This window comes from Acanthochromis polyacanthus, chromosome 1 (assembly GCF_021347895.1).
Source record: "Acanthochromis polyacanthus isolate Apoly-LR-REF ecotype Palm Island chromosome 1, KAUST_Apoly_ChrSc, whole genome shotgun sequence".
Lineage (NCBI taxonomy): Eukaryota > Metazoa > Chordata > Actinopteri > Pomacentridae > Acanthochromis > Acanthochromis polyacanthus.
This window is the reverse complement of record NC_067113.1, coordinates 29,582,293-29,594,312: the sequence shown is the minus strand read 5'-3', so window position 1 is coordinate 29,594,312 and position 12,020 is coordinate 29,582,293. Positions and strand designations below refer to the sequence as shown.

Below are 12,020 nucleotides of genomic sequence, written 5' to 3'. Positions count from 1 at the left end.
GGGCACCAGTGGTGGACTTGCAAATTCCTGTGTTGCCAGCCGAGCTCCACGGTGCCAGTCAGCGAGTACAGCAGGCACTAGAGGATGCTGGGCCCTCAGACCACTCTTATTACATCTCTTTCTGATTGTTTGATCAGAGACATTCACACCAGTGGTCTGCTGGAGGTCATTTTGTAGAGCTATTGCAGTGCTCATCCTGTTCCTCCTTGCACAAAGGAGCAGATAGCTGTCCTGCTGATGGGTTGAGGACCTTCGACAGCCCTGTCAAGCTCTCCCAGACTAACTGCCTGTCTCCTGGAATCTCCTCCATGCGCTTGAGAATGTGCTGGGAGACACAGCAAACCTTCTGACAATGGCATGCATTGATGTGCCATCCTGGAGGAGTTGGACTGTCTGTGGAACCTCTGTAGGGTCCAGGTATCGCCTCATGCTGCCAGAAGTGACTCTGACCCTAGCCAAATGCAAAACTAGTGAAAAACAGTCAGACAATATTAGGAAGGAAAAAAAATGTCAGTGGCCTTCACCTGTAAACTCATTCCTGTTTTGGGGGTTGTCTCATTGTTACCCGTCTAGTGCATCTGTTGTTAATTTTATGAACACCAAAGCAGCTGAAACTGACTAAAAAGCCCCTCAGTTACTTACTTGACCAGATCAGTATCCCACGTTTCACTGATTCGATGCAATACTTAGATTAAAAAGTGTTCCATAAATTTTTTGAGCAGTGTATATAGTTTCATATAAACAACCTGTAAGGTGAGCAGAGACTGTATATAAATCACAATATACACAGTTTATCACCTTTAACATCTGGGGCCAGTTGTTCAAAATAAGTAATCTGGATAAAAATTATCCAGATTTGGAAATCCCATTTCTTGCTATCCAGGATCAGGTAATCCGTCTTACTTTTATGCCGGTTTTTCAAAGCAACATTGGATTGGATCATCCTGATCCAGATACACAGTTTTTGAGATTACCAAATCCGGATTTCCAGTGCTCTAAATGGGAAAACATAACACAATGTGGGCTACTGGCAATGTAAAGAACAGGTAAAACAGCCAACATGGGGTCACTAAGTGCTTTTTATTTTGAGACAAAACACAAAAATAAGATAAACATCCACATCTATATTATTATTTTTTTTATGATCACTCATCTGAGCAACAACAAATAACAAATACAATAACAAATACACCGTGGATATTTTTGAAAACCTCATGAGAGGGAATGGGAGTACATCAACCGAAAGGGGAGGCGCAGCATCAACATCCAACTTGTGGGTAATGCTGACCTCATCATCACAAACTGCACTGTGAAGTGGCCTGGGTCTGTCAATGATGCACGTATCCTGCGGGAGAGTGCTTTATACAGAGAGCTCCAGACCAACCGACCGGATGACATAATATTAGGAGACAGTGCCTATCCACTCTTACCATGGCTGATGACTCCTTTTTTTGCAGCAACTACACCTGCGCAGGCGCGCTTCAACACTGCTCATTGCAAAACAAGATGTGCAATTGAGCATTTAAATGGAGTTCTGAAGAGACGCTTTGCATGCCTTAACTACTTGCGAGTGGAACCACAGGGAGCATGCAACATAATACTTGCATGTATTGTCCTGTACAACATCGCTACCAGGCGCAATGTCCCTCTCTGTGATGATGTTTGTGATGTACCTGGGCCCGCTGAAGAACCAGACCAACCTCTGGCATTCTGTCAGGATGAGGGACTGACTGGACGTGTAGTGAGGGATGCAATTGTTAGAAATTAATTTTGACAGGGTCATCTCTGATGAATTTTTTTCAATTAATATTTAGTGATGAATCACAGAAATACTGAATATATTATTTTTGTTTGTTATTCAAATCTGTTTGGGGAAATCCGTTTATGTCTTGGGGACAAGATCATTTTTATTTTATTTTTACTTTACTATACTGAAAGGGGTAATTGGTAGCCTATGTCTACTTTATGTACTTTATCACTAACAACAACAACAAATCAAGTTCAAAATATAAATAAAAGTATATACACAAATGATACAAATTGATCATTTGACCAATTGTACAGTTTTGCTACATTTTCTTCCTGAAATCCACCTTGAAATCCTGCCCCCTGTTGGGATCAGGATAATCCTGCTTTTTGGGATCAAAGTTATCCAGATCCTACTGAAATGCTTTGAACAACACAAACTGAAGGTTTGATCCAGATTCAAACTAGGATTGGATTACATGATCTAATCCGATTTCAGAATCCGTCTTTCCCTTTTGAACAACCCATTTTCAAGATTTGATCCAATCCGATAACCAAAATCCAATCAGATTACCTTTGAACAACTGGCCCCAGAAGATTTGCTGCTTTGAAGCAAACTGGCTAGCTCTCCAAAGCGTTTACTTTTTTGATGTTGCCTGCTAAATAAATAACCCATCACTATGAAAAAGATCATTTGCAAAACAGTTGAACTTGAATTTTACAATAAATCCTGTTTTAAGAACATTTCATTTTCAAGCAAAACCAAACTATATATGAGCAGCAAGAAATTAGAGTTTGAAATGTGGTTGAGTAGCGAAAATGTCACATATTGTCTTAAGTGGGCATAAACCCAGATGAGAACATTTAATGTCCAATAAATGACACAAAGAAAGCATGGCACTTATTTTATTCAAATCAAATTCATGAATCACTTTGATAATACAGAGACCAACATCACAGAACATGTCAGTCACAGCTGACTGATAATCACACAATGATTGATTAAACGGTTGAGCTGTATTTCCTGCACTCAGCTGCTGGAGGGTGTCCTGGTAATGATTCAACAAACTCACATTACAGATTAAAGGGTCAGACGTTCGCTCTCCAGTTCATGTGCACTAGCTTTTACTGAAAATATATATATTTTTTAATGCATTTGATTATCTTTTCGAACTAGTCAGCTGGGAAATTGCCAGATAAATGATGAGCAGTGCATTGATCATGAAAGATTTTTTCCTTTACCACAGGCTGACTGATCGTATAAATAAAAGCGAAGCGGGTTTTCTCTACTTGCTCTAAATCCACTAAGTGGTCCACAGCCCAGTTTCCACCACAGAACCTGGCACCAACATCCAGGAGCTGCTTAGTCTTAATCAGAGGGACAAACTTTAGAAAGCGGGTCAGTTGCAGGTGGCAGCTAAATCCTGGTGTTTTTAAACGTACTTTTGTTATCTGGAAGACTCACATACTCAAGAGATGAAATCTTTCTTATTCTTAACAACAAGCCTTTGCTTTGACGTCACACTGAACAAACAGCAGCTCCAACAGACCCCTGGGTGGTTACGGACTTTGAAAAAGGGTCAAACTTGCTTTGGAAAAATAGTAATTACAGTCCATTGGCAGTACTGAGGTTAAAAATAAAACAAACAAACATGGCTACGGATTCCTGCTTTCTGTTGAGATAACCTAAAGAGGAACCACGGCCATGGCACTTCAGTGAGTGAAACACCAATCTGTGGAGCAGATCCTGCTTTGCTTTGAGGGACAAACTCAGAGCTGGCTGGTCGGACTGGCTCTGTCACAAGTGGGGGAAGAAAAAAAAAAAAACACGATTCAGAAGATCCTATTAGCGCTAAAAACACTGACTTTTCTGAGGAGGAATCACACAAACCATTGCATATGTATGCGGACAAAGACGCAGCAGGTGCTAGGTACGCTAAATGGGACAGCATGAGTGAATTTAAACTGAATTACTCACTGCAATAGCAAAAAGCTTCATAGTACCGCGCTAAAAAAGAATTTCACATGACAAAAGCGGTGGTACTAGCTAGGACCCCTCTAAAAGTTTACTAATAAATAAAGTTCCATAACTAGGAAAAAAAAATACATAGTGACATTGCATAAAACAACCCAAGGCACGCAACGTTTCCCTTTGTTGACAGAGAAGTGCAAAGGCAGAAACTCAAAAACCCGAAGACGTTTTCTACCCAATGCTTGGTCTGACGGCGTGTTTCTGGTGGTGACGGGCTGCAGCGGCCCAATGAGAAGCTGGAGGAGGTTGTTTCCCGACATCAACGGACATGCTGAGGCTCTACTCAGTAAGAGAAAGGAAACTTAGTGCAGGAACCGGATGCTCATTTTCTGCTCCACGTCCACCTTTTCCAAGACCTGAGGAAACAAAATGCGACAAGTGAACACTCTAAAAATGTAAATATCTGTAATATTCCAAAGTTACAGCACAATAATTTAAAGAATGGCTGTTTGGCAAAAAGAAATCTTTTTTTAATCAACAAAAATATGCAAAAATGTAAACACAATCGTTGGAAAATTACAAAAATGCAACTTTAAATGAGTTTCAGACAGTTTAATGAGATTGTAGGTGTGAAAAACAGGTCTAGGTTTAATTAAAATGATTTTATTATTTATAATGTAAATCCATCGATCATATTTTACTTGCATTTGGTTTTACATGAAGGGTAGCTCATAAGGCGACTGATGCATTTCATGTGATATTTTCACGTTATTACAACATAAAAGCTCATACAAAGTTCTACAAAACAAAAACTTTTACTTTTTATACAAATATAGCATTTATCTTGATATAATGCACGACTTTTCACAGGATAACTAATATTTTATTACTGCAGAGAATGGCTGAATTAAGGAAAGTCGAGTTGAGTAGAAAGAAAACAAACATGTCTTTGTTGTAGCATAAAAGAAAAAAGTCAGATTGCTATTAATCATAAGATAAACTATGAAAGCTGAACGGCCAATAGTAACTGAACAAACACACACTTTATGTCAACTTCATGAGAAACTATTCTTTACTATGCAAAATACGTCCTTGGAGTTTATGTCCTTCTTTACTGTGGCTGCTCCTGGACTCTAGTTTGCGTCCCACTGAGGCCTCCACCGCTAAAAATGTAGTAGTGGTACTCAGTCAGAGCTTTAAATTAAAAAGCTCCCTTCAAATAGCATCTGTTCTGCTGATATGACCCTCGTAGAAACACTGCAGTGGTTTAAAGTGTAACTTGAGAGCTTTACTCCACCGGCTGCATGATTCTGAAAAATGCTAAAAAGTGTGTGATCGATGTATGAAGCAGGTTGATCAGTGACACTCATGGGTCATTTCAATTCAAATCAATGACTTTAGCCGCTCAAATGCTTGAGACCAGAGCTCTTGTAAATGATGCGTTTTGTGTCTCATATATTTGAAAATGAACGCGTTTTGTTTTACGTTGTTTTCATGTCCTCTTTGGTGCAACTTAGAACTCACCAGCAGCTTTGAAAGGCAAATAGTTCTTTAAAAACTGCAAAGATTCCACTAATTATGCGAGCCAGAAAGTGTAAAAATAGCAAAAAAAATGCCAGACTGGAGATGTGTGAAGCAGGCTGATCAATGACGATCACAGTTTGAATTCAAATCAATGACTTTCGCCCCAAAAATGTCTGAAGGAAGGCCTGTTTTGAATGATGTGTCTCATGTATTTGAAAATTAATGTAGTTTGGTTTCCATGTTGCTTTTTTCTGTGCTTAAGTGCAACTTAACCCTCAACCTCAAGTTCAAAAGATATATTAGCCTTCAAAAATGGCCCAAAACACAGCATGTATCAGAGCCAGAAATAGTCGAAATAGAAAAAAAAAGGTCAGATTTTTAACTTTCTGATGGTGCTTGAAGTTATCATGTTTAACTTAAGGCAGTGCTGGGAAAATGGACCAAGTTTAACCTTAAAGTGGTGATATTTTATTAAAATCAATGTATCTGCATGTCTCATTTGCTAAAACCAACCCATTAAAACTAACCAGATACTGTAAAAAAAAAAAAATAACAGTAAAGATATTAGTGAGTCAGCTGCAACCAACAGTCACGAGACAAAAATTCAATTCGTATTTTTCAGTTGAACTGCAGGTTGTGTACTGAGTCGACAGCAGACAAATAAGGCAACAAATAAAAACGTAAGTCGTAAAATATCTGAAGGATGTCGTCACCATTCTTCTGCACGTTGATCCCAGTTTTTTTTATATTTTTGGTAAATAAAGAATCTCCTTTTATGATTTTTGTTAAACTGCACAAACAACATTTCAGAGTTGTCTTTACTTCTATGTATAGTTGTGAGGAAATAAGCCTTGTCAAATAGTTTGTTTATTGCATACTTCTTCCAGTCCTGTTAAAACCTGCTGTCTCTCAGAAACATACTGATTCCAGCTTTTTTTTAAAAAAAGAATTGTAAAACAACTTAAATTTTAGTTGTTTGTCTTTGTACTGATTTATGACATTACATAATTGTCATGCTGTAAAAAAGACATTTCTGAGTTCTGCTGTTTCCATAGAGACGCAGGACTTTATATTGCAGCAGAAAATTACCCTATAGTGAGGAAAAATGTGGCAGGAGCAGAAAACAAGCCACTAAGGGGTCATAGGCGAGCACAAACTTGCCTTGATGAACTCATTGAAGGAAATGGAGCTATCTCCGTTGGTGTCGGCCTCCTGGATGGTTCTATCAGCGATGCTGCCGAGCTGCTCATCCGAAATGTTTACACCAACCATCATCCGTAAGACCTGTGGAGAGTGAAGAGAAATTCTCCGTATGGTTAATGGATACCAGCGGGAAACGGCTCCTGCTAAAGATTAAACGATAGTCATGATGTGTGAACAAACAATATGAAGGAACGTTGTGAAAACAGTCTGATGGTACAGGTATTTTAGCACCACACGAGATAATTCACAGTGATTTTAGGTCACTGGAAGGCTGAGTGTAAGAATAACACAATTATAAATATCAACATTCATATATTTAGTGAAAAAGAAGCACGCAAAGAGAACTTTTAGTGGCATATTTAGTCGGACAGGCTCGTGCATCAGGTGAAGCAGGTGACACAGAAAAATGTTTTGCGCAAAACAAGAGCCCCGTCTGAGTCACTTAACCCGGAGCTTACGCCAATTACAGGTCACACAATGTCACCGAGACCGAGGAGGCTTCACACAGCGACAACAAATAACACGGAGGGAGCGCAGAGGAAGACAAAATACAGGATATTAGACTGTCTGCTGAAATTCAGCCTGTAGTTAAGGTGAGATATCGCGTCATTATCAGCGCAGGGGGCAAAGTCTTCTCATCGACACTGAAATCCTTCCCTCTGTGGCACTTTCAAACCGCTGTTACACAATAGAGCTTGATCCTTTGTTAAACGGGCAGCCAACGGCAAATATTTCCACAGGTAATGATAATGGCTTTCCATGAAGGAAAGAAAAAAAAAAACATGTTTGCAATGTAATTCTTCACCATCTGAGCTGACTTCCTTGGCAGTGACTCAGCGTCTTATTCACACAAACTCACCTGCAGCAGCTCATCCCGAGAGATTTTGTCATCTCTGTCCAGGTCGTAGAGACGGAAAGCGACTGGAAAAATAGACAAATATGTAAGTCATGATAGTGGTCAGCGGCTCCACCCAAACACGCCTGTTTGACCGAGCTGAACACTCACAAAGCAGCTTGTTTGTCCTGCTGTTCAGAGGCTCGCTGGCTGTGGGATTCCTGCTCTTCTCGTTGTCTTCGATCGGCCTGAAGTGAGCCAAAGTTCGCATGAAGCCCCTGAAGTTTACCTGGTCCTCTCTGAAAAGCACCATCAAAGAACAAGGAGAAAAACGTTGGTGTAATTTTGAAGATAAAAGACAGAAAATCACTGATTTTTTAGTGCAGGCTCAGATTGCCTTTGAAGTCAAAGTGTGAATGAAACCTAGCAGTAACCCGACACTACTGTCCACACTTGAAAGCTCTCCAGCTCTATTCTCAAGTAGAGAAAAACAAGCCAAAACCAGAGAAACAAGAACCCATCCGAAGCCGTTAAAAAGCCACGGCTCAATTTAAAACGCCTACACATCTGACTTTTTGGGATTTTAATGATACATTCAGAAAACATCTGGTTTTTCACTTCCACACTGATAAAAAAAAAAAAAACAGCCAAACAACATCTCAAAACCCAGGACTTGGCAGAAAACACTGAGCTTCTCCCGTCTGCAGTCGTAGAACCGCAGCTGAAAGGCATTACAGTCCGGTTTGGCTTCGCTGTGGTGCTGCTGGTGGCAACTCCAGCCTACACACGCTGGACAGAAAAACAAGATTTTTAAACAGTCTGCAGTCCAATAACAGCAGCGACTCACCCCTCAGGAAAGAAGGCGTTGATGATTCTGTCTCCCAGAGGATTGATGGCCAGCTCAGGGATCCTCTGGAAATCTTCTCGACTGCAGACAACAGGAGATACGATCAACACAACGTGTTTTAGCAACAGGCACCAGGAGAGACGCCGCTCATTTAAGGCTTTACGACAATTTGTCTGACACTGAGAAGTGATTATTAAGATGAGACGCAGTGCAAAGACAGGCTGAATAATTACAGGGAAGATATCTATAGAGACTTTCCTGACAGATACTGCAATTTAAAGTATTTTAAAAGTCAAGATTGAGTCCAATATAATAGATTTTAGGCATGTGATGAAGCTTTACCACAAAAGACACCATATAAAATGTGACTATGACACAAAGAGGAAGCCATGATTTTAGAAAAACACGGACACAACCCTTTAAATCTTGGGTTAGACATAATGTATAGCAGATTTTCCAACTTCAAAGCTTACTAAACCACATCTTGATTTGCTGCTGTATGTAAAACATGACACTACATAAATATTTGGTTTCTGAAAACAGGTTATGGTTTGTAACTGAATTTTAGTCTTTGTCTGTGAATGAAAAGGCTTCTTGGGTCATCCTGTTAAATTTCACTGTTGAGGCAACTATTGCATGATAAGACCAAACGATAACGAACGTGACTCCTGCTGTGACTGACAGCATCAGAGCGAGGACGAGCACAAGAAAGAACTTGTTATGAGTAAACAATTCAAAAGACACAGTTCTCCGAAACCCCACAGAGAACATACTGTACTTGGGTTTTTTTATTATTTTGCCCTTCAGAAAGTGACCTGAGAATGAACCGAACGCTTGCGTCAAATCGAGGTTCAAACTTAAGTTTTAGTTGCTTAATGATTACCAATTTCTTCACTTATCTCTGAGGTCAGAGTCAGAAGTTAACCACAGAAAAGTCACACTGAGGCATGACAGAATTCATCAGCACCCATTTAACACTCGGTGATATCTTCCCAAACCTTTGCCTCCAACCTATGTCTTTTATTTGAGTAGTGCAATGATAAAAGTTGAGAGTTTGCCAAAATGACAACATCAAATTGGCAAACACATCAATCAATCTTATCAAATCCAAAGAAATACTCCTTATATGACCCTTAACATGTTCAGTCTTTCTTTGGTAACATTTAGCCACAAAGTTCTGCATCTGAAAAGATTTTATTTTCAAAAACATTTGTTCTCGTAATGAGGATTAATTAGATTTTTACATTGATGATAATAAAAGTCAGCTACTTATGTCAACAACAACAAATGTAAGGTTCAAAACTAATTATTTACATCATCTACCGGGTGTTTGAAGCGTTTATTTTCTCGCGTACCTCAGGGTGCCGTTCTCCCCTTTATCCAGGCTGGTGAACCGGCTGTACAGTCGAGTGATCTGACTGTGGGAGACTGCAGGGAAACACACAAGAGGTAAAGATTTTCCAGCCAGAAACTAGCAGATATTTACGCAAAGCAACCTTTAACCTAAATACTGCACCTCATTATGCTACTGGAAGTCTATCCATAGGAGGCTGAACGGCTGCAACTTCCCCCCAGTTTCACAGCTGAGAGAACTGGCACAGCAGCCAACAAACGCAACAAGTTTGCGCAACTTCCACTGAGTTTGTGATTAGGAGACCTCGCTGAAGAAACATTTGGCTTTAAATCAATGTGTAATTGCGGTAAATGGCACTTTTAAACGTGCCGGTACAACAGGCAGATTGGTATGATTAACTTAGAGCTCAAGTTCTATTGTTTTTTGTTTGTTTGGTACAAAAGTGAGAATAATTATTCATCTGGCATCCCAATCATGGGCTAAAACTCTTGAAAACAATGTAATTCAGAGGATAAAAGGTATTAAGATTTTATTGTCCTGCTTACAGGATATCTGTGTCTGTGACATACTCATGTGAGTGGATGCTTCCTTGTTACTGCAATTATGTCCTCTCTAATCAGTAAAGTAACTGATATTATGTGGCAGAGTAGCAATAAAAATACGACTAATTGCTTAACTATGAGTTGCTGTGATTACACAAGCTATCATTCTGGTATTGAGAGAATTTTGGGGTGTTTCTTGTCAGCAACTTGCAGCAAATTTAGTCAGATTTGAGGTGTTGTGTCATGGGAATTTACTTTCCCCTTGCACTAGCACTTGGATTTTTAAAAGGATTAAAAGGATCGATCACCTAAATTACAACTCAATAAACTATATGCAAACACATATTCTCAAGGCACGCCTTTACATTTACATTTATAGCGTAAATCAGCAGAAAAAAAAAAGATTTTCAAGGCTGGTGTAGCTCCCCTGCACTCTTTGTGATATTAAAGTGGATTAAGCTTACATAGACAATGGGATGACCTTAGTTTGCACAGAGCATTGGCTCACGTTTTGTGTTCATTTTACTCTGGCAAAAGGTGAAACTGGTGAGATCAGGTTAAAAGCTAAACACCTGAGGGCTGGGATGCTCCTCCAATGTGCCAAGAGCCCCAAAACACCTCAACATCTAGCTAACGATCAGGACTAGTTAACGTTCAGGAATTAGTCTGAGCTCAACTTACAGCCGGTCTCCTTCTTAATTTCTTCTATTTCCTCTTCTCGGAGTAACGTGGACGCTCTGGATCCCATGGCGAAACGTTAAAAAGGGCGACAGAAACGAGCTGATTTGCCGTCTTGCGCAACGCCGAGCAGCTGTGGAAGAATCTCTGCTGATGTTCAAGTTAGCAAACAAGCTAACTTAGCTTTAAAAAACGCTGCTCCGCTCGTGTAGCAGCGGGGAACTAAAACGGCCGTCACAGCCGGAGTTTAGTACTGAAAAACAGGTTTCTGTCCGTCTGTCGAAGCGGCTCGGCGGGCAGCCTGTCTCCCGTTACAGGTTTTATCCGGTCTGTAGCTTTACCATTTCACCGAGACGGGTTTCGGGTAGGTTGTCTTCCTGTTTAATGCCGTGGGTGTGGCGAGCGAGGCCACCTCCCTGACAGACGCCGCATCGACCGCTGACGAGCGGTGAGGCCGCCATCTTGGTCCGGTCACCCGCTCCACTCAGCGCTGTTTGACAGCGCATTTAATCCATCTTAACTCTGAATATTAAACTGATTTTCACGCGTTTTTTATTTTTATTTTTTGCTGCAAACGTCATACATATAGCTATGATACAGGACAAATGGTTCGGCGTATTTTAATATTCATAGCGGGAATAATAGATAATAATAATAATAATAATAATAATAATAATAGGTAATAGAATATTCTGATATTAAGCTCGACTGTAGACAGGTATTTTGCAAACACTGTAAACACACACACACACTAATATATGTTAGAGAAGCAGATAATGGGACAAGGTACGTTTTATCCGTTTGATTCCCGGCTATAAAAGACACAAGCAGAAACAAAAAATCAAGCCGTTTTTTCATTTTTTCGTTTTGAGCAAAAAACAAAAAAAGCAGGAAACGGTTCGTTTTTTCGTTTTTTCGTTTTCACCCCCAAAATGAAAATATGACTCCATATTTCGTTTCATTGGTGGGCGGGGCTTCGGAGCCTGCCAGTGCACAATAAAGCTCCTGCCCATCACAATAAAGCTCTTGCGCTGGCATTCATAGACAGACTGACTTTCATTGTATTGCCTGCCCCCACTGCACTTCCCCTAACTCTAAATCAAAGCAAGTCGTGTACACAGTAATGACAGTCATAACCAGTGGTGTAGTCTAGTTTTTTCTAGTGTGTATACTCCAACCTCATAAACCAAAGCCAGGTCAGGTCAACGCTGCTCGGGGTATTGTGCAGCGAGAAATACGGCCGCCGTCTTGGTCCGGTCAGCCGCTCCACTCAGCGCTGTTTGACAGCGCATTTAATCCATCTTAACTCTGAAAATTAA

The 12,020-nt window shown here is 40.2% G+C and overlaps 1 protein-coding gene across 1 annotated transcript; it reads right to left on the bottom strand.

The window, feature by feature from the left end:
* Positions 1-2,636: 2,636 nt before the first annotated feature.
* Positions 2,637-11,103, bottom strand: chp1 (calcineurin-like EF-hand protein 1). Its single transcript, XM_022197085.2, has 7 exons — positions 10,705-11,103; positions 9,483-9,555; positions 8,128-8,208; positions 7,452-7,579; positions 7,305-7,366; positions 6,404-6,526; positions 2,637-4,134 (listed from the first exon to the last, which is right to left on the bottom strand). Exons 1-7 carry the CDS (start codon positions 10,769-10,771, stop codon positions 4,081-4,083), a joined length of 588 nt encoding a protein of 195 aa, XP_022052777.1. The 5' UTR covers positions 10,772-11,103; the 3' UTR covers positions 2,637-4,080.
* Between the last annotated feature and the right edge of the window lie 917 nt (positions 11,104-12,020).

Excerpts from the sequence above, each read along its gene's own strand:
- chp1 (XM_022197085.2), bottom strand. The coding sequence starts at position 10,771 with ATGGGATCCAGAGCGTCCACGTTACTCCGAGAAGAGGAAATAGAAGAA. Across the intron at positions 8,209-9,482 it reads GGGGAGAACGGCACCCTGAG|TCGAGAAGATTTCCAGAGGA; the intron begins GTACGCGAGAAA and ends TGTTGTCTGCAG. Across the intron at positions 7,580-8,127 it reads AACGCCTTCTTTCCTGAGGG|AGAGGACCAGGTAAACTTCA; the intron begins GTGAGTCGCTGC and ends GGTGCTTTTCAG.